The sequence below is a fragment of the Magnolia sinica genome, chromosome 1 (assembly GCF_029962835.1).
Source record: "Magnolia sinica isolate HGM2019 chromosome 1, MsV1, whole genome shotgun sequence".
NCBI lineage: Eukaryota > Viridiplantae > Streptophyta > Magnoliopsida > Magnoliales > Magnoliaceae > Magnolia > Magnolia sinica.
In genome coordinates this window covers 140,534,032-140,551,912 of record NC_080573.1, presented here as the reverse complement: position 1 = coordinate 140,551,912, position 17,881 = coordinate 140,534,032, and the positions used below count along the sequence as shown (strand labels likewise).

General features: G+C 37.8%; 1 protein-coding gene across 2 annotated transcripts in view; it reads left to right on the top strand.

Annotated features, from left to right (window-relative positions):
* The window catches only part of LOC131221260 (carotenoid 9,10(9',10')-cleavage dioxygenase-like), a 47,523-nt gene that overhangs the window by 9,797 nt on the left and 19,845 nt on the right, over positions 1-17,881 (top strand). Inside the window, exons 4-14 of one of the 2 annotated variants that reach the window (XM_058216470.1) lie at positions 843-954; positions 1,168-1,267; positions 1,453-1,515; positions 1,892-2,002; positions 2,088-2,272; positions 2,937-3,075; positions 4,443-4,560; positions 4,652-4,753; positions 5,433-5,684; positions 8,539-8,650; positions 9,456-9,793. In XM_058216470.1, the coding sequence (XP_058072453.1) occupies positions 843-954; positions 1,168-1,267; positions 1,453-1,515; positions 1,892-2,002; positions 2,088-2,272; positions 2,937-3,075; positions 4,443-4,560; positions 4,652-4,753; positions 5,433-5,684; positions 8,539-8,650; positions 9,456-9,485 (1,324 nt within the window). In that variant the 3' untranslated portion in view covers positions 9,486-9,793. Of the gene's footprint in view, positions 1-842; positions 955-1,167; positions 1,268-1,452; positions 1,516-1,891; positions 2,003-2,087; positions 2,273-2,936; positions 3,076-4,442; positions 4,561-4,651; positions 4,754-5,432; positions 5,685-8,538; positions 8,655-9,455; positions 9,794-17,881 lie in introns of those variants that run through there. The other variant, XM_058216468.1, reaches the window with a different exon arrangement.

Genomic DNA, 17,881 nt, shown 5'->3' with positions numbered 1-17,881 from the left:
TGTTGGGCCCACCATATAGTCAAAGGCTTCAGAGGCGATGTGCAACACCCCCAACGCACACACACACACACAAAAAAGAAGAAGAAGAAGAAGAAGAAGAAGTCAAAAAAAAAAAAACTATATTGTTTTTATTCTAATGTGGAAAGATCCAACAAAGTGGCAATGCATAGGGCATGCATTTGAAGAAATCATAATGAGACAAATAAGACACAATGTACAAAATCAAACGTGCAACCTACACAGGTACAATATATAGAAAACTAAAACAAGAAACACAAATGGCTACAGATAATGCTCTCAAGTGTTGGTACTAGCTCAGATGTTAGACTAGATGACTAAAGCCCATGTAGGTAAATTGGAGTCCAACCAACTTTTCACAACTATTTGATGTGGGATTGAACTCACAAAACATTAACATGACAAACATAAACACAATTAATGACATTTAGTAAAATATTGTAAGGTAAATGACTGGATAGTGTTAATATCAGTTCATCACATTCTTTAGATTAAGCCTAAAAAAGTTTTTCGTTCTTTTCTTTTCTTTTCTTTCTTCTGCTTATTTTTAACTGATGGCTAAAATCCAGGTTCATAGCTGTATGTGTATGATTGAAACTTCTCAAAGAATTGTCTTCTAGTGGATAATAGGGATTCAAGGTCAATTAAAAAGACATGAATTCTTGTGCCATTTTTGTTTCAATGAGATTCTGTCGAACGTTTTTCCTCTCTTTATACCTTTTATTCTCTTCTTAAACCCTTCATTTCTTTTTTCCTTTTTGAATTATGTGATCATAAGTAGTATAATAACTAAAAATGTTGATGATATCCTTGCAATGTTGCAGAATGGTTCATGGGATGCATATCAAAGATGGAAAAGCTACCTATGTTTCACGTTACGTAAAGACATCACGCCTTAAGCAAGAAGAGTTCTTTGGAGGGTCAAAATTTATGAAGGTATTCTAGTCACATATTGCTACCTTTCTCTTCCCTATTTCAGCTGTTTTGCTGTTTACAATGGTGGGAAATCATGATTTTGCACCATCAGAATAGAGGAAGGAATTCTTCAGTTCTGAAATCAAAACACTTGGGAATAATACATCTTGACTAACTGTGATTGAGTGAACTATGCTTTGAACTCGCATAATCACAGTAATTTTTTTCCTGTAGGTTGGTGACCTTAAGGGATTTTTTGGACTTTTTATGGTTAACATGCAAATTCTTCGAGCAAAACTGAAAGTCCTGGATGTCTCATATGGAACAGGGACAGGTAAGCCTATTAATTGTGGCCATTATGATAGTTTATCACTTTTTTTCTCTTTCAATGCAGCAACATCCTAGAATACCTGTTACATACCTATTAAAATTTCAAAGCATTCTTCCATCCATAATCTTCTTTCAAGCATAAGAATGACACATGCTGGAAATGAACCGATTGTTATAACCCTATGCCAGGTAATACAGCTCTCATATATCATCGGGGTAAACTTTTGGCACTCTCAGAAGCTGATAAGCCTTGTAAGTCTTCTTGTGATTGACCCTATTGTTATTCCTAGAGCGCTTCTACTTTTCTTTCGATCCTTCTTTCTTCTTCTTTTTTTTTTTTTTTTCTATTTTTAAAAGTACAAAATTGTTTAGATATTACCACTGTTTCTGACTTGGGTAGAACTGCATAAACATAGCCACTGCTTGTGGTTCTGCATTACTGTACACATAATCATCATTTCAGTCTGTTCAGTGTCATACATGGGATTACTGAAACCTAGTGGCAATTTAATTCTGTGAAAAAAAAAAGAGGTCTATTTACCAATTACTGTACACATAATCATCATTTCAACCCTGCAAAGCTACCATACAAATAGTAAATCATAAGTTTCTCTATTGCATTCTGCAGATGTCCTTAGAGTTCTGGAAGATGGTGATCTGCAAACACTTGGGATGTTGGATTATGACAAGAGATTGTCCCATTCTTTCACTGCTCACCCGAAAGTCGACCCTTTTACTGGTAAAACCCATCTTAGGGAACAAATTTATTTCTTAAACAGTACTCTGGGAAAACACACTCTTACTGATCATAACTTTGGATGCAGATGAGATGTTTACCTTTGGTTATTCACATGATCCACCTTATGTTACTTATCGAGTAATTACTAAGGATAGCGTCATGCTTGATCCAGTACCAATAACAATATCGGAACCTGTCATGATGCATGACTTTGCCATCACTGAAAACTACGCAATCTTCATGGATCTGCCTCTGTACTTCCGACCAAAGGTACTATAAGCAGTCTATGATTTTATTATGAAGGTTTCGTCAAACTACCGAATCTCTATTGGAATATCGCTTGTGAGTTACACGAATGAGAAGTTCATCATTCAAAATAGCTAATTTCCAAAAACATTTGAAGGCCAGAAATCTTGGGTGAAGTGCTTTGAGTGCATGGTTTTTCAGTAGATTGCAAGCAATTTCTTTGCTATAACAATAGTAATTATGTATGACAAGAGCATGGAGCAGCTCAATCTTGCAAGAAGTGGTTAGTTTTTGTAGCAATGATGGTTTTTAGTGGTGAATATAGCATTCTTTCATTTAGTTCTTTGAGTAAGGAGAAATTTAGTTTATTTGTGTAAATCAATGTCATAGAAGTTATCTGCATTGATGAAATTGGCCAAAGCACCCCGAGTTTTTCGTCATGGTACCGAACCAAGCGTGATTGCCTATCCTACTGAAACTTATGTGCCCTGTTTATTCTGCAAAAGAGATTGTACAGGGGTTGATCACGTGTCTTTGATGATTTTCACAGCATCAACCACTTCTAGCTTCTGACTAGTTTTTTATTACATATGTATGCCTTTTGTTAATGTTTGGAGCAATCAATAGTTGTGAAGCTAGTTCCATTACATTAACTATAATTCTTTGCATGCTGTACTCCTATTTTCAGGAAATGGTGAAGGGTGGGAAGCTAATCTTCTCATTTGATGCAACAAAGAAAGCTCGCTTTGGTGTACTCCCACGATATGCGAAAGATGAGCTTCAAATCAGATGGTTTGAGCTCCCAAATTGCTTTATCTTCCATAACGGTGAGTTTTCTTTCTTTCCTTTAACAGACCACAACAATGTCCCAGGAAGCATTTCAAGCTTACTATGCCTTATGTGCATTTAGTTTAATAATCCTATATGTCATTACAAGCAGGGTTAATTGGCCTGAGCACTGAGGGGTCCCAGATGTGTTTGTGTTTCTAGTCCTTTGTAGCATGCTCCCATTCTTCAATTTTGATCATTAGTAAGGAGAATTTGCTTTTTCTCTCAGTTACCTTTGGCATCTTTTTCTATCTTGCCGCAGTCGAGATCTGTTTGTTTTCTGTCAGTGATTTGAATTTTACACTTTAACTGATTTACTCTATTGGCTGGCCTGCATTACCTTGACACATGTTTTTATCGGATATGCTTAATTATTGATGATTGGAAGAAACAAAAGAATTTCTTTTATTGGAAACAATACAATTGCATATGTGCACATGTGCAATTTTATCTTAAGAGAAATGCCAATAATTCCCCGATATGGACCGAGGAGAATATAAAGAATGCTGATGTAATAGTATCTAGTTTTTAGTGCTCTTCAAATTCTTCTTGGTGAATCGGTCAAATTGGATTCACTAGCCATAGTTGATGCTGGTTTTTTACAAAGTTTGTAGTCATGTTTGGTTTGGTGAATTTCCCTTCTATTCTGTATGCCTACTAATTTCACATGCGCAGTTGAGGTTACAAAAGAAGGTTAATTGGTTTGATATTATCCTTCAAGGTTAGGTTGCTAGACTGTCAATTCCTTTTGGACTTCCAAGTAATCAAGCCACAAGAACAGAACACAGTTCTGTTGGGGTTTCCGATACTGAATATTTCTTGCTCATTCTGCTTATGGAACACTAATCTCATCTTGTCTGTCGCATGAACAAAACTCATCAAGATTTGAACCTACACACTTCAATGTTTGATCTAGTGCACGACAACAGTGTAGATCCATGTAGGATACTGGATAAGCTGATGAATCCCATGGCATTCAACCTCAGGTTACATGGATGCACATATCATTCTCTCGACTTGAAGAGTTTTTTATTTTATTTTATTTTATTTATTCTCCAACGCCTGATGCTGAATATAACATTTTGCTCACTGGTGGGAGTTTTCAGAATGGTCAATCAAGTCATTGAGAACCATCCATTGTCATCTGGCATTTAGCTTGCATCACCAATTGACTCCTTAATGCCCTTGGCCAGAATACCATGGATACTCATGGTTTTGCCATTGCACAGGGTGAACTGTTGAATATTTTGGTTACCATGGAACTGGTATCATTTTCTTGTAAACTTGTTTGTTATTTCATGAAATAGGAAAATACTTGGTGTTCTTTGGGTCTTTTCTAATATTGTCAGTTGCTTTCTTGTACTAGCTAATGCTTGGGAGGAGGAGGATGAAATTGTTTTGGTCACTTGTCGACTTGAGAATCCTGATCTGGACATGGTCAGCGGAACTGTGAAAGAGAAGCTTGAAAACTTCAAAAATGAGTTGTATGAAATTCTGACCATTGGTTAATTATTGTTGAAAACCTTGTTCACCGCTGTTTATAACTTTTTTTTTCTTTCTGTCTTTTTGTTCCAGATATGAAATGCGATTCAACATGAAAACTGGTATTGCTTCACAAAAGCAGCTATCAGTATCTGCTGTAGATTTCCCTCGGATTAATGAGAGTTACACTGGCAGGTGTGTCTTTATTCCTTACCCTTTCGATGTTGGCAATGTGGTAGAACTTAGATTTTGAAACTGTTTGAAGGGAATAATGTCAGAACTCACTTCTTATTTCTGGTAGACGGTGTTGTAAAAGAAGCTCGATACCAAAGGACCAATTAACTTCAATTTCTATAGATAGTAGTTCCACCGGTCTTCTAGATGATCAAGCATTCCTGCAATTGTGCATCGCATTCTTTTATCACCACCATCGCTGATAAGAGGAAATTCATGAAGTCATCCTTTCAAGATTTTGGATTCAAATGCTTTTATAATATACATTTTACATTTAAGTACCAAAACATCTTTCAATGGGGAAGTTCATTTTGTGTTTCTAGATGTACCCAATAGTGGGTAGATTTTGCAGCAACCTTTTTCTTTCCTGTGGGGAGTGGTTTGTCAATTAGTGCACCATTTTGATACAGTTGCATCTTTCTTCTTCTTCTTCTTCTTCTTTTTTCTTTTTTCTTTTTTGTCAGTAAGATACACCATCAAGATGCTGGGGTATCTAGCCATTTTTAAAGCATGTCAAAAGAATCGTTCTTTTTAAATCAATGGTGTCTTTGTTCTCTTTTGGGTGTTCAATAGCTTCATTGAACAACCAAGTTATTCTAATTATCGTCCTATGTATTTAGTTATCTTTTCGTAAATTCAGGAAGCAACGGTTTGTCTATGGAACCATTCTTGACAACATTACAAAGGTCAAAGGCATCATCAAGTTTGATTTGCATGCGGAACCAGAGGTTGGGAAATCAAAGCTTGAAGTTGGAGGAAACATTCCAGGCATCTTTGAGTTGGGAGCTGGAAGATTTGGTTCAGAGGCGATATTTGTTCCTCGTAAGCCTGGTATCACTTCGGAAGAGGATGATGGATACTTGATATTCTTTGTACATGATGAGAACACCGGGTAACTATTACTTCTTCCTCTCACCACCATGACCACCACTGGAAATGTTATTGTCATGTCATCTTCGTCATAATCATTACCATCATCATTACTGATCCTATAGCTGTTTGTCATACATAAATTAGGGGCAGTTATCACAGCATGAGAACATGATGATGATGATGTTCCCATGATGTTGATACATCATTGGGTATGATTGGTAACTTAGGATATGTCTCTCACGGTCTCACCTGGATCGTAAGGCACATTGTTGGAATTTTGGGCATATGATGGACTTGATAGTAACAATTATGCAAATCACAGTCAAGAAAGACATTAATAAATGTCCTCATCATCATGGTCAAAGCCTTGTCCCAGTTATTTGTGGTTTCCTTTACAAATCCCATTTCACCGGTAAATCCTATCTAAGGCTCTATCCTCGGTAAGTTATCTTCATTTCCTTTCTCACCACCTCAATCGAAGTTGTTTTTGGTCATCCTGTCATCCTCTTTCCTGACCCTTCAACCCTAATCCATGCCAACCTCCACTGTCAGAGCTGTCTCCACTCTTCATTGCACATGACCAAACCATCTCCATATGCTCCCCATTTTATCTCCTATTTGGACTATTACTGAGCTGCTTCAGATATCCTCGTTCTTAATTCTCTCCTTCGTATTCCCACACAGGCAGCTCCACATCTTCATCTTTGTAACACTCAAAACTCTGCTTATGCTGTTTTGTAACTGCCTAATACTGTGCCCAATATGGCTTAGATGGTTGAATAGTTATCATTATAAAATTTCCCTTAAATTTTTTTAAGTATGCAGTGGTCACATATTATTCCAGATGCACATCTCCACAGCTTTAATTATTTTGGAAACATCCTCATCAATCTCCCCATCATTTTGAAAGTAGAGCCAAGGTAGCGAAACAAATTGCTTTGAGGAATCTTTTGACCATCAATTTTTGCGTTGCCTCTATAAATGCTCTCACTAAAGTTGCATTTCAAGTACTCTGTCTTGGTTCTGCTAATTTTAATCCCACTCTGGAGCCTTCCTGCAAACCTCCAATTTAGCATTCGCTGCCTCCCTAGCCTTGTGGACCAGTGCCACATAATCCACAAGCACACACCACGTGGCCTCATCCTAGGAACTAGCACTTAATTCATCTATAACAAATGAAAAAGGACTTATTGCTAACCCTGATAAAGACCCACTGCTACTGGCAACTTGTTAGTCTCACTTCGAGCTGTTCTCACTTTTAACAACACCCTTGGACATGTCTTTGATGAAAATTACAAAAAAAAAAAAAAAAAAACACGGTGACCTGCCTTAGATTTTTCAAAGCCAGGTTCTTTGTGACATTTCAATTGGTGACTATTTTCCCTCAAACTAGCTGTTAAAAGCACCAGGCCTGATATAATAGTTATGGATATACATGGTGTACCAATGAATCATTTAAGAGTGTGTATATTCTTTCGTACTTCTAGATATGCATATAAATTTGTGCATGCATTTGCGGTAATGGTAAAAGTGTCCCCAACTTAGAAATTGCTAATGCAGAAAGGTTGGTGAGTCCCCATTTATTATACTGTTAAGATTAGGAGTTGATTGTGTGATTTTTATTTTCTTTCTTTTTCCTTTTCCTATTGTTAAACCATATAAGTTCATTTGTTTCTCCCTGTCTGTTAAAAACTCAAAATGTTTATACCGTAGGATCTGCCTTACTATTGTCAAGTGTCAGTTCTATACTAATCATGAGGTGGTTAGTAGAATTTGGATGTGAGGGAGTATACATTGTCTCCTGATGGCTTCTGGATATCTACACAGCATTCAGATGCACATGATATTGAATTGGAATCATCATCGTCATCATCTGAGCCTTGTCTCAACTATTTGAGGTTGGCTGCATGATTCATGTTCCACAATTCCATTCTATCAAGGACCATATCCTCCTCAGTTAAATCATAGGCCATCAAGTCTTTTCTTACTACCTCCACCCACATCCTTTTGGGCCTTCCCCTGCCCTTTTTAGAGCCTTCGACTTGATCCCACTCCTTACTGGTGCAGTTCTGTCTCCATTTCACATGATGAAATCATCCAAGTCTACTTTCCCTCATATTACTACATAATGATGCTACTCCTAAGTTCCCTTAAATGCTTTCATTTCTGATTGTAGCCTTCCTTGCCTTGCCACTCATCCATCTCAACATCCTCATTTAGCTACACACACCCTATAAACATGTTCCTCAAGCCGAAATTGAATTTAAGGGTTGCTTCCTTACTACTACTACTACCACCACCATTACTATTATTATTTTCATTTCCACTATTCGGTTTACTAACATGGAAATGACAAAAGTTAGTGATGTTTCCCAGTATTCATAATGATGAAGTAGCCCTTAGATTTCAGTTGTCTTTTCAAGTTCATCTTGATCATTAGGTCATTCTATTTCGAGCAAATACCCCCAATGAAAAGGCTAAGGAAATTATAATTTGTCATTTCCTAGTTGTTAGGCAAATAATATTCAACATTGCATCCAAACACACTTAAGATTTGATGAACGATATGCATTGCCGAGTATACCTGTCTATCTATGCATCTGATGCCATGCCTCAGTGGTAGACTCTTTGGAGTTTCAACACGAGGCCACGGGTTTGAGCAACCCTTGTGGTGTGAGTGCATGAGAGTGTGTGGGGTGGGTGTGAGTGTGTGTAAAAAAAAGTATGCCTGTCTATAATGCATAACATCATAACACGAATAATGAGAAATGATATCCATTTTCTTGAAGCAGAAGTATCATCTTTGTTTTTCTTTGTGAGGACTCACAAGAACATGATTCTTCATTAATTCTCTTCAACTTTTATTACCGCAGGAAATCTGAAGTCAATGTAATTGATGCGAAAACAATGTCAGTGGATCCAGTTGCTGTTGTTGAGCTACCCAACAGAGTTCCGTATGGATTCCATGCCTTTTTTGTAACGGAGGTCAGTAACAAGCCACTATAATCAAGCTAATTCTATTGCTGAATCACATCTAATAATTCACAATAGAAATACGATACATGCCATTTTGTGAATTTAAAGATCCAATAATAGAAGGATATGACATTACAGAGACTTACACGTTCCTTAACTGGTGCCATGGATTTCTAATCAATCTCTGTTGCTTGACAAGAGGTTTGCTATTTCTGCATGCCAGTCCCCACACGCCAATCTAAATGAAGCCGAAAGTGGCAAATACAAGCCATGCATCATTTGGGATCCATCCTTTAGATGCTTGATCCAAAAGTCGGTGTGATCGGATCATTAGGTGGGCCACACATCTATACAGAATGTATAGTTAAGGTCTCTAACACACGATACGACATGCATGGCCCACCTGATGATTGTACCATTCGGTTTTTGGGCATGGGACACTGCATGGTCGGTTCCACCTGGTTGGCAGCAGTTTGGTGGGCATGCTGAATCAAGCCTTCAGAATTAGCTAGCCTCTGCTCAGGCCACTGCCAACAGTAATGCAAAGAGAATGATTCAAAGTTCTGAGTTATGTCAAGTGCAGTGGCCTGGGATCGTGTAAAACCTCATGCACTGTTCTTTTAATGAGGGCATGTTACTGAAAACCCACTTGAGATGTAAACATGATCTGATTATTTTCCATTTTTTCCATGATTCGTCTTGGTGTTTGAGTTGTTGCCTGCTTATAGCAGGTCTTTTCCGCCATTCTCTTCTCTCCTCTTTCTTTTGCCTCATGATATCTCTCTGAAGCTGGATTTTATGTATTTTTCAACAGGAGCAACTCCAACAACAGGGAAAGCTTTGATTATTAAAGCTCCTAAGTTGCAGAAAATACTCTGCTGATTAGGGATATTGCAGATTATTTCAGGCAAACACCAATCAATTGTATCTTCTTATCTTCCTGTGATATTAAAGCTACTCTATGAAAACTCTACACGAAGTCTTCTAAAGGAAAAGCATGAGATCATCCACATCAGAAAAGCACGAAAACCCAGTCAATGCCCCCGATTCACCCAAGCCAAAACAGAACTCGATGAATCTTCTGTCAGTGCTCATGTTTGTTCATATCAGTGTATGTTTGTTGGCTATCATGTTGCTTTTAGCATTTAATCACCTCTCCGGCATTCCAGTTGGTACATGTGACATTGTGCATCTCCCACTGTCCATTGGTGTTAGACTGGAATCATATGCACATTCCACATTTCGTTGATGTGCATGGGGATTCCCACTCGCCACCAATGAACAGTGGGAGATGTTCGGTATTTGACACCATGCGCACCAGTTGGTATACTGTATGGAATCTGCTCAATCAGATTCGGATCCGGTGTTTCATTGAAGCTACTATGAGTACCCAAGTAGATAACTGAAAGAAGGCAATGAAATCTGAAATTGATTCCATGCATTTACCAATGATGTGTAAACCCTAGTAGTAGGACTGTAAACAGATCAGATTCGAAACAAATCTGGATTTGTTCCGAATCCGATCTGATTAAGAATAAGTGAGATCGAAATTCAATTGGATATCCAATGGATCCTAAAAAGCCTATCCGAATTCGAATTTGTTGAAGATTCGAAAATCCAAATTCTATCTGAATATACTGTTAATGCATTTTTATCCTTTTCTTCTTCTTCTTCTTCTTCTTCTTTTAAATATAAAAATACCCTCACTATTTTTCAAATCCCTACGCAATTTACGAGGGTAAAATTGTCCTAACATTATATACAGTAGAGAGATGTTCAGATCAGATCTTTATTGAATCGAATTGGGGTGGATTCGAGTCGGATCTGGTTATAAAAGGATCCAATTTTCATGTCCCGAAATCAATTCAATGGATCCAAATATCAATCCGAATTCAATTTAATCGTACCAAATTGGAATTGTATCTGGATCAAGATCTTATTCATCGACGGCCTTGCTTGGTAAATCTCCCTGAGAGTATCAAACTTATTGGTTGTAAATGGGTCTATCAAAGAAAATTGGTATGGATGGAAACGTTGAAACCTTTAAAGCTTGGCTACTGTTGAGAGGATACACAAAAGAAGGGGATGAATTATCACGAGACTTTTTTGCCAATAGCGATGCTAAAATCTGTAAGGATTCTATCAGGCTTTGTTGCGTATTGTGACTATGAGATCTGACAATTGGATGTGAAGACAGCTTTTCATAATGACGTCTTTGTTGATGACATATATATAAATCAGCCAAAGTGCTTCACACCATGAGGTCAGGAAATGAAAGTTTGCCACTTACAGAAGTCAGTTTATGAATTGAAATAGGCATCTCGCAACTGTAATTGTAGATTTGATGAGGCCATCAAGACTTTAATTTCATATAGAATCCTGAGGAACTGTGTTCATATCTCAAGCTGTGTTTCGTATTCCCTATGTAGAGTATATCTTGACGATCGGTAATGATGTTGAGATGCATGCGTCTATAAAAGTTTGGCTTTCCAAATAGTTTGATATGAAAGACTTGGGAGAAGTTAACTGTGTGTTGCACATATGGATTTACAGAGAAGAATGCTAGACTGATTGGGTTTATCCTAATCAGCCTACATCTATAAAATCTTAGAAGGGTTCTCCATGTTTGATTCCGAGAAAGGAGAGGTGCCTTATAAGTATAGTGTTGCCTTATTTAAAAAACCAGTCCTAAAACCCATAAAGAAAAGGACAAGGTGTAAAGAATTATAAATGCAATCTGTGGTTGGTAGCTTGATATATGCTATGCAATGCACACGGGCCATATATTATGTTGTATGTATTGTTAACAAGTATCAGGGGAAATATATATATGTGTGTGTGTGTGTGTGTGTGTGTGTGTGTGTGTTTTGGTTTTTACTGGTGGAGACTTAGTCCATTGTTGGTTAAACCTATGCTTCTTTTCATTCAAATAGAGACGATTATTGATCTACCTTTGGTTATGCTTTCTCTTTGGGAGGTGGAGTAATGTCTCAGAGTATGAAGCTGAAGTGTATTGCTGATTCCAGCATAGCAGCAAAATATGTTGTAGTTACAGATGCAACAAATGAGATAGTTTTTCTCAGGAAGTTTATTACAGAATTGCTTGTTGGATAGGCCTATTACACTTAACTATGATAATATTGTTGTTATAATTTAGGCCAGGGAACTTAGAAACCATAAGATGATAAAGCATATTTTAAAGAAATATTATCTTGTTTGGCAGTATGTGCATGATCAAGAGATCTTAGTCAAAAGGTTGGCACTCATGGTAACTTATTTCTTTGAGTATTCTGAAGCAATGGAAGTTTGAATTGTATGGTATTGGACTTGAAGTGTAGGTGAGAGATTGTTGGAATGAAGTAGGATTGTGATGAATTTTTTGGGAGACTTCATCAAGGCTCCTATGTTCGTAGGGATTGAAGTAGGACATGTTTGACATGAAGTACATTATGAGGCTAACTTGTCTGGTTCTTCGCAAACGTATTATATTGTCATGGCCGGCGGATAGGTCGGAATAACTTCATCTATGGGTCACTATATATAGTTTAACTGTTATGCAGATGATAAGTCTCTACCTTGGGACATTGCCCCCCACACCTGTAGGTGTCTGCATGTATACACATTGAGTGGTTCTAGGGAATTAAGTTAGATTTAACTTGAAAGGACCTAGGATCTTAGTGAGAATTCAATCTATTGCTTTCATTAACAAATATGTGAGTCTCTTAAGTGAATTGTGGTGAGTTGGGGAGTCAATCATGTTCCTATGATGATTAGGATTCCAAACAAAGGATCTATAGCCCTTGTGAATTTAGCATTATATTTGGAAGTGGAATGATTGATCAATATGCCCAGCTTAACTAGTTTTATAAATCGTTTTGATTAAACAATTGATTTCCAAATCAATTTCTGCATTGTTTTGTAAAGTCAACGGTTCATATTTGTTTTTAGATGATTGAACATGATCGTGAGATATAGTAGGCTTAGACAACAGGCTTTAAACCAGATATCTAGAAAGATATATTTATGATAGTATGACATAGGGTGCTCATTTACATCTATTAGTGTACACGGGAAAACATTTAATTTTGAATGAGTTTGATTCAGTCAAAGTTCTCGTGTGGTTAAGCAAATATATTACGAGTGTTACTTACAATTTAAGTAACTTACAAAGATTGTCCTAAAAAGATCTCTTTATGACAAGGAAAAGTGGGCGGCAAAGGCATACAAATCTACAAATACATGAAGGCAACTTAGGAAGTCCTGCAAAGTTTCACACTCGAGGAAAGGTTCCTTAGCACATATAGTAAAAATTCTAAGGTGGTCTCTTCCGGAGAAGAATGAGAAAGAAAGGGCAAATGTAATAATCTTTCGTTCTCTATAAAAGATATAGTTAGTTTTGAGTTTATGTTATTCATGCATACTTAGAAGTGCATCCAATTTGATTTATCTCACTTTTGCCATGCACAAACACTTTTAAGATTTTCACTAAGCAATCGCAGCCATCTATGGATATTAATCAATGGCATATGGACTGTCGTCTGTGTATATTTTTCAGCCATCCATTCACAGGCCACCTAGCATATGGCCAGGATTCTCAACGGTTGATCCACAGTCGGGGTCCACCTGATGGATGGTTTGGATGATGGAAAGTTGCGAAACACCTACAGAATTTTGGACCGTGCAACCAAAATGCTGCTAGTTCCTTTTTTTTTTGGTACTTAGAAAATGCTACTAGTTCTTGCTGAGCATTTTACGTTTTGGAATTCACAGCAAAAATGATTGACTACTTATTTTTAGAAAAGAGGTCAGCCAGCCCCGCACGTGTTCCCCACATGCTCCTCTGATATGCAGCCACATGTGCAAACATGGCACGTGTAGCACAAAGAGCAGTGCCTAGATCTCTGGGCAAAAAACAAGCTACCAAGTTTTTTAGACCCTCTATTGTTTTCGTTGTGTGCTGCTTACCTTAAACCCAAAAATGAAGGGATTTCATGCTATTCAGTGCCCGAGCAGTAGACTACTCTTTTGGACTATTGAATGTAATCTGTTGGAATAAGCAAGATCTTGATTGGGGTTTGGGCAGTTGTATATGATCTTCAAGGCCTAGGATATGTATTGATGATCATGGTGCACTGATCTTGACCATTTGTCTGTTGGGCTCCATTGCAGAGATCAGTACAAGCCCAGTCCACAAAATAAAACCTTAAGGGCGGTCCAAAACGGTTAGTCCGAGCCCAGTCCACAAAGCACATCTTTTTACAATGCTTTTTTTTTTTTTTTGCCTTTTTATTTCCCCTAACAATTGGGGTACATGATATGGATGCTATGGATTGATTAACGGTTTTAGTGAGAACTTTGTGAAGTGGACCACTTCAAACACATTGGGCCCAAAACAAATATTGTGTATCCCTCCTAATGGGTCTACTTTGATTGCTGTGAGGTTAGATCATCTGCCACAAGATCAGGCCAGTTTGCCAGATGGGTTTGATCTTTTGGCAAGATGATCATTGGTCCCACCTGACACACGGCTTGGATGTCCCATACAAGTGTCTGGTTTGCATGTGCATCCGCCTGTAGAGATGTGTTAGGAGACCGCTGTTTTCGGGTAAGAGTAACCTACCTTGATGCATGGCCAATGCAACCAATCTTTTGGCCAAATGATCTACACCGTAGAGATGCCTCAAACATGCGTTAGATGTCAACGTGTGTAACAAAAATCATGGCGGGTCCATCCGAACTAACACCCATTAGCGCGCATCAAGAGGGCTTTGACGAAAGGCAGTGGAATGATAAGCGCTCTTTCAATTAAGTTACGGAAATGTGAATTCCAAGTAATATCAAATTTATATTCCAATTCCTTTTTTAAAAGGCTTCATAAAACTACCTCATTAACTGAAGTATTATCATTTAGATTTCTTTAATGCTATGTTTGATTGGCTGTGCTAGCAAATGTTACGGGGCTCGAGTGGCCCCACCATGATGCTTATGTAAAATCCACCTAACCACCAGGTGCATCACCCTATGTTAGGCTAAGGTCCAAAAATAAGCTTCATTCATGATTCAGGTGGACCACATAATTGACAATGGTGTACAAAACAATAGTGTGACCCACTTGATTCACAAATGAACCCCACTTTGAGGCCCTAGAGATAAATTATGGTGTGGCATATAATGGTTGGAGTGGATTTAATATGATAATTATGGTGGTCCCTATAAAAAATAGGGTGAGCTTCTCTCTCGATTGTTTACTTTAGTGTGGCCTGCCTGAATCACAGGTTATCCTGATTTAAATAATAATAATAATAATAATAATAATAATAAATCTAAGCTTAACATGGATTACATATTTAATGGTAGGAGCGGATCTTAAATTAATACCACGGTGGGCTCATCAAAGAAAGGGTGGGCGTCTGTTTTTAAAGGTCTTAACTTCCACCGATTAAGTGCTTGTGACATACAGTCCTCCTAACCCTGTCATAAGGATCACCTGATATAAAAATCAGCCTTTATCTACTCATCAAGTGAGGGATACCATAGAAAATAATTTGTAGCCATTTTTAATAGCAAAATACAAGTGTGGTCCAATTGATGAGTGGATAGGGCTGAGTTTTGCATAAAGTGTTTCCTATAGTGGGTCCAATCTATTGAACATGTTGGATGTCCCATGGTGGACCATAACCTGTATTTCAACCGGGTGAACTGGTGACCGTGAGTTGGAAATTCTTTGATTGTCTCGGCATTCACTTGATTTTTGGTGGGGCACACCGTGATATGCATGTGAAATCCACTTGAATAGTTAGATATGTAATCCAACTTTAATGTCAGGGATAAAATATCATGTTGATTTGTGATAAGATGACCACATCAGAAAAATAAAATAAAAAATATAGGTTTAGAGATATGTCCATCCTTGATTTTTACTGAGCCTACCAAGATTATCATATGAAATTCACTCCCACCATTAGATGCCACACCATAATTTAAGCGTGGGCCTAAAGCCCAGGGCCTTATTTGATCCATATAGTTGACACCAAGAGAAATTGCTTGGGCATGCATTACCTTTGCATTGTTTCCCACTCCCTTGTGCACTGTTTCCTTCTGCATCGTTCACTTGAATCATGAAAGGTGCTGATTTTTGGAAACTAGGCCTAAAAGAGGTGCTGCATCTAATGGTTGGGTTTGATTTCACGTGAGTATCATAGTGAGCCCTCTCGAGCTGCTGCCGGTCCTATGAAAGATAATGAAAGGCAATTGAATGATGTTACATTTGGTGTAGAAAGTGATTAGGATTTATTTATAGTTAGCTGTAGGGGTATGGAGTCAACCCTTCTAAGATCAAGGCATTTTAAGAAATGGCTGCACCTAAAAATGTTAAAGAAATTTGCAAAGAGCTTTTTCATAATGGAGAGCGACTTAGGTGCACCTACCTCACCTGGGATAGTGTAGCTCTTACTGTACGGGGCCCACCTTGATGCATGTATTCTATATCCATGTTGTCCTTTTTTTTTTCTTTTTTTTTTTGCAAAATCATTTTAAAGCATGATCCCAAAATGAAAGAGATTCAATTCTCAATTGGACCATACCATAGGAAAAAGTAGTGATCAAACATTAATGGGCTACAAAAGTTTTGGATCAAGTGGATATTTGGTTTTTTTTTTCCCTTTATCCAGATTTACGTGACCTTATCAAGATTAGAAATAAACATTACCGCCAAGGCCCTAAGAAGTTTACAATAGTAGGGCATTCAATCACCATTATTTCTTATAGTATGGTCCACTTGAGATTTGGATCTTCTTCATTTTTTACCTCATGCTTTAAATGATTTGGCACAACTAATGGACGGTGTGGATATAGAATACATGCGTTAAGATGGGCCCCATAGTAAGGGGTGCACCATCTTGAGTGATGCGCGAGTTGCACCTAATTAGCTTCTTTGAAAAAGGTACCATAATGTAAATTCGATATTAACTAAGTAATTGCTTGTAAATTTTTGCAAGATTGCGTGGCTTAATAAGATTCCATGCACATAAAATCCCTGTGCGCGGGAAAGACATTATCGGGTTGGTTAGGTGGATACATGCTAATATATTTGTTATTACATTAGTCTATTATATTTCAATACACGTTTTATTTTTTGTACATATGATTTTATTAATTATATGTGTAGCTATTTATGGTAAACAACTTCATTTTTTCCTAAACAAATAAGCTAAAATATAGAACTACTTGTTTAAAAGTCATGTTGTATAGCATGCAATCTATTCGAGAGAGAAAAATCTAGCATACCTTGTTAGCTTGAGTCATCGAAAATGGTGTGGACCAATAAGACCCGACGGCACTAGAATTTCCTATTACCTTCAACGTGGATGATTCACACTCAATTATCATTTATAACTTATACAACGATTGGGTTCAAGTTGGGTCGGGCAAGCTCGAGACCAAACCCAACACATCTTGCCTGAGCCCAACACAATGTTAGGCCGGTCACGGGTCGGTCGGGTTGAACCCGCCTGACTTTCAGCCCTAATATATACACTGGTTAGAGATATTAAAATTGATTTAGTAATTATATTCAAATCCTTACCAATATACTACGCATAACTACTTTTGGATCACAGTGATTCTGAATCCACGATGCAAATCCAACGGGAGGATTTCAAAGTCAGGGGATTCCAATCCAGGGTTCAAAATCCACGCTTCCAAACATGCCCTTAGGTTCGGAGGAACATTTTCGTTAATACCAAAAGTTGTAGGCACTTTCTCATAAAACCTGAAATTGTGAGGAATTTTTGGATAAAAGTCCCTATTTTCTATTTCAACCAATGGCCCACTCACTGTGGGACCCGGCAGATGAATGGTTCACATTCATCAAAGGCAGCCACCGGGCTTGGCTGGACGCCAATCTTGCACCAAAAAATTAAAAAAAAAATTAAAATAAAATCGACCCAGAATGATAACATTGTTTTGAACGTATGGTAATTACCATATGTCGAAGGTGTATGGGCCCACCCATGATGTATAGATAGCGTCATTTTTACGTTGTTCACTTTGGTGTGGCCCACCTGAGTTCTCCCATCGAGTCTGATTTTTCAATGTATAGATAGCGTAAGGGATCTCTCCTTATGGACGGATTCGATTTTCGCACATGTGGGCCCCACATTTTGTTTTACGCGCTGCGTAGAACGGGTTTGGTAAACGATTCCGTTGGTCCATCAAACCAGAGTCACTGCGAGGGCATTG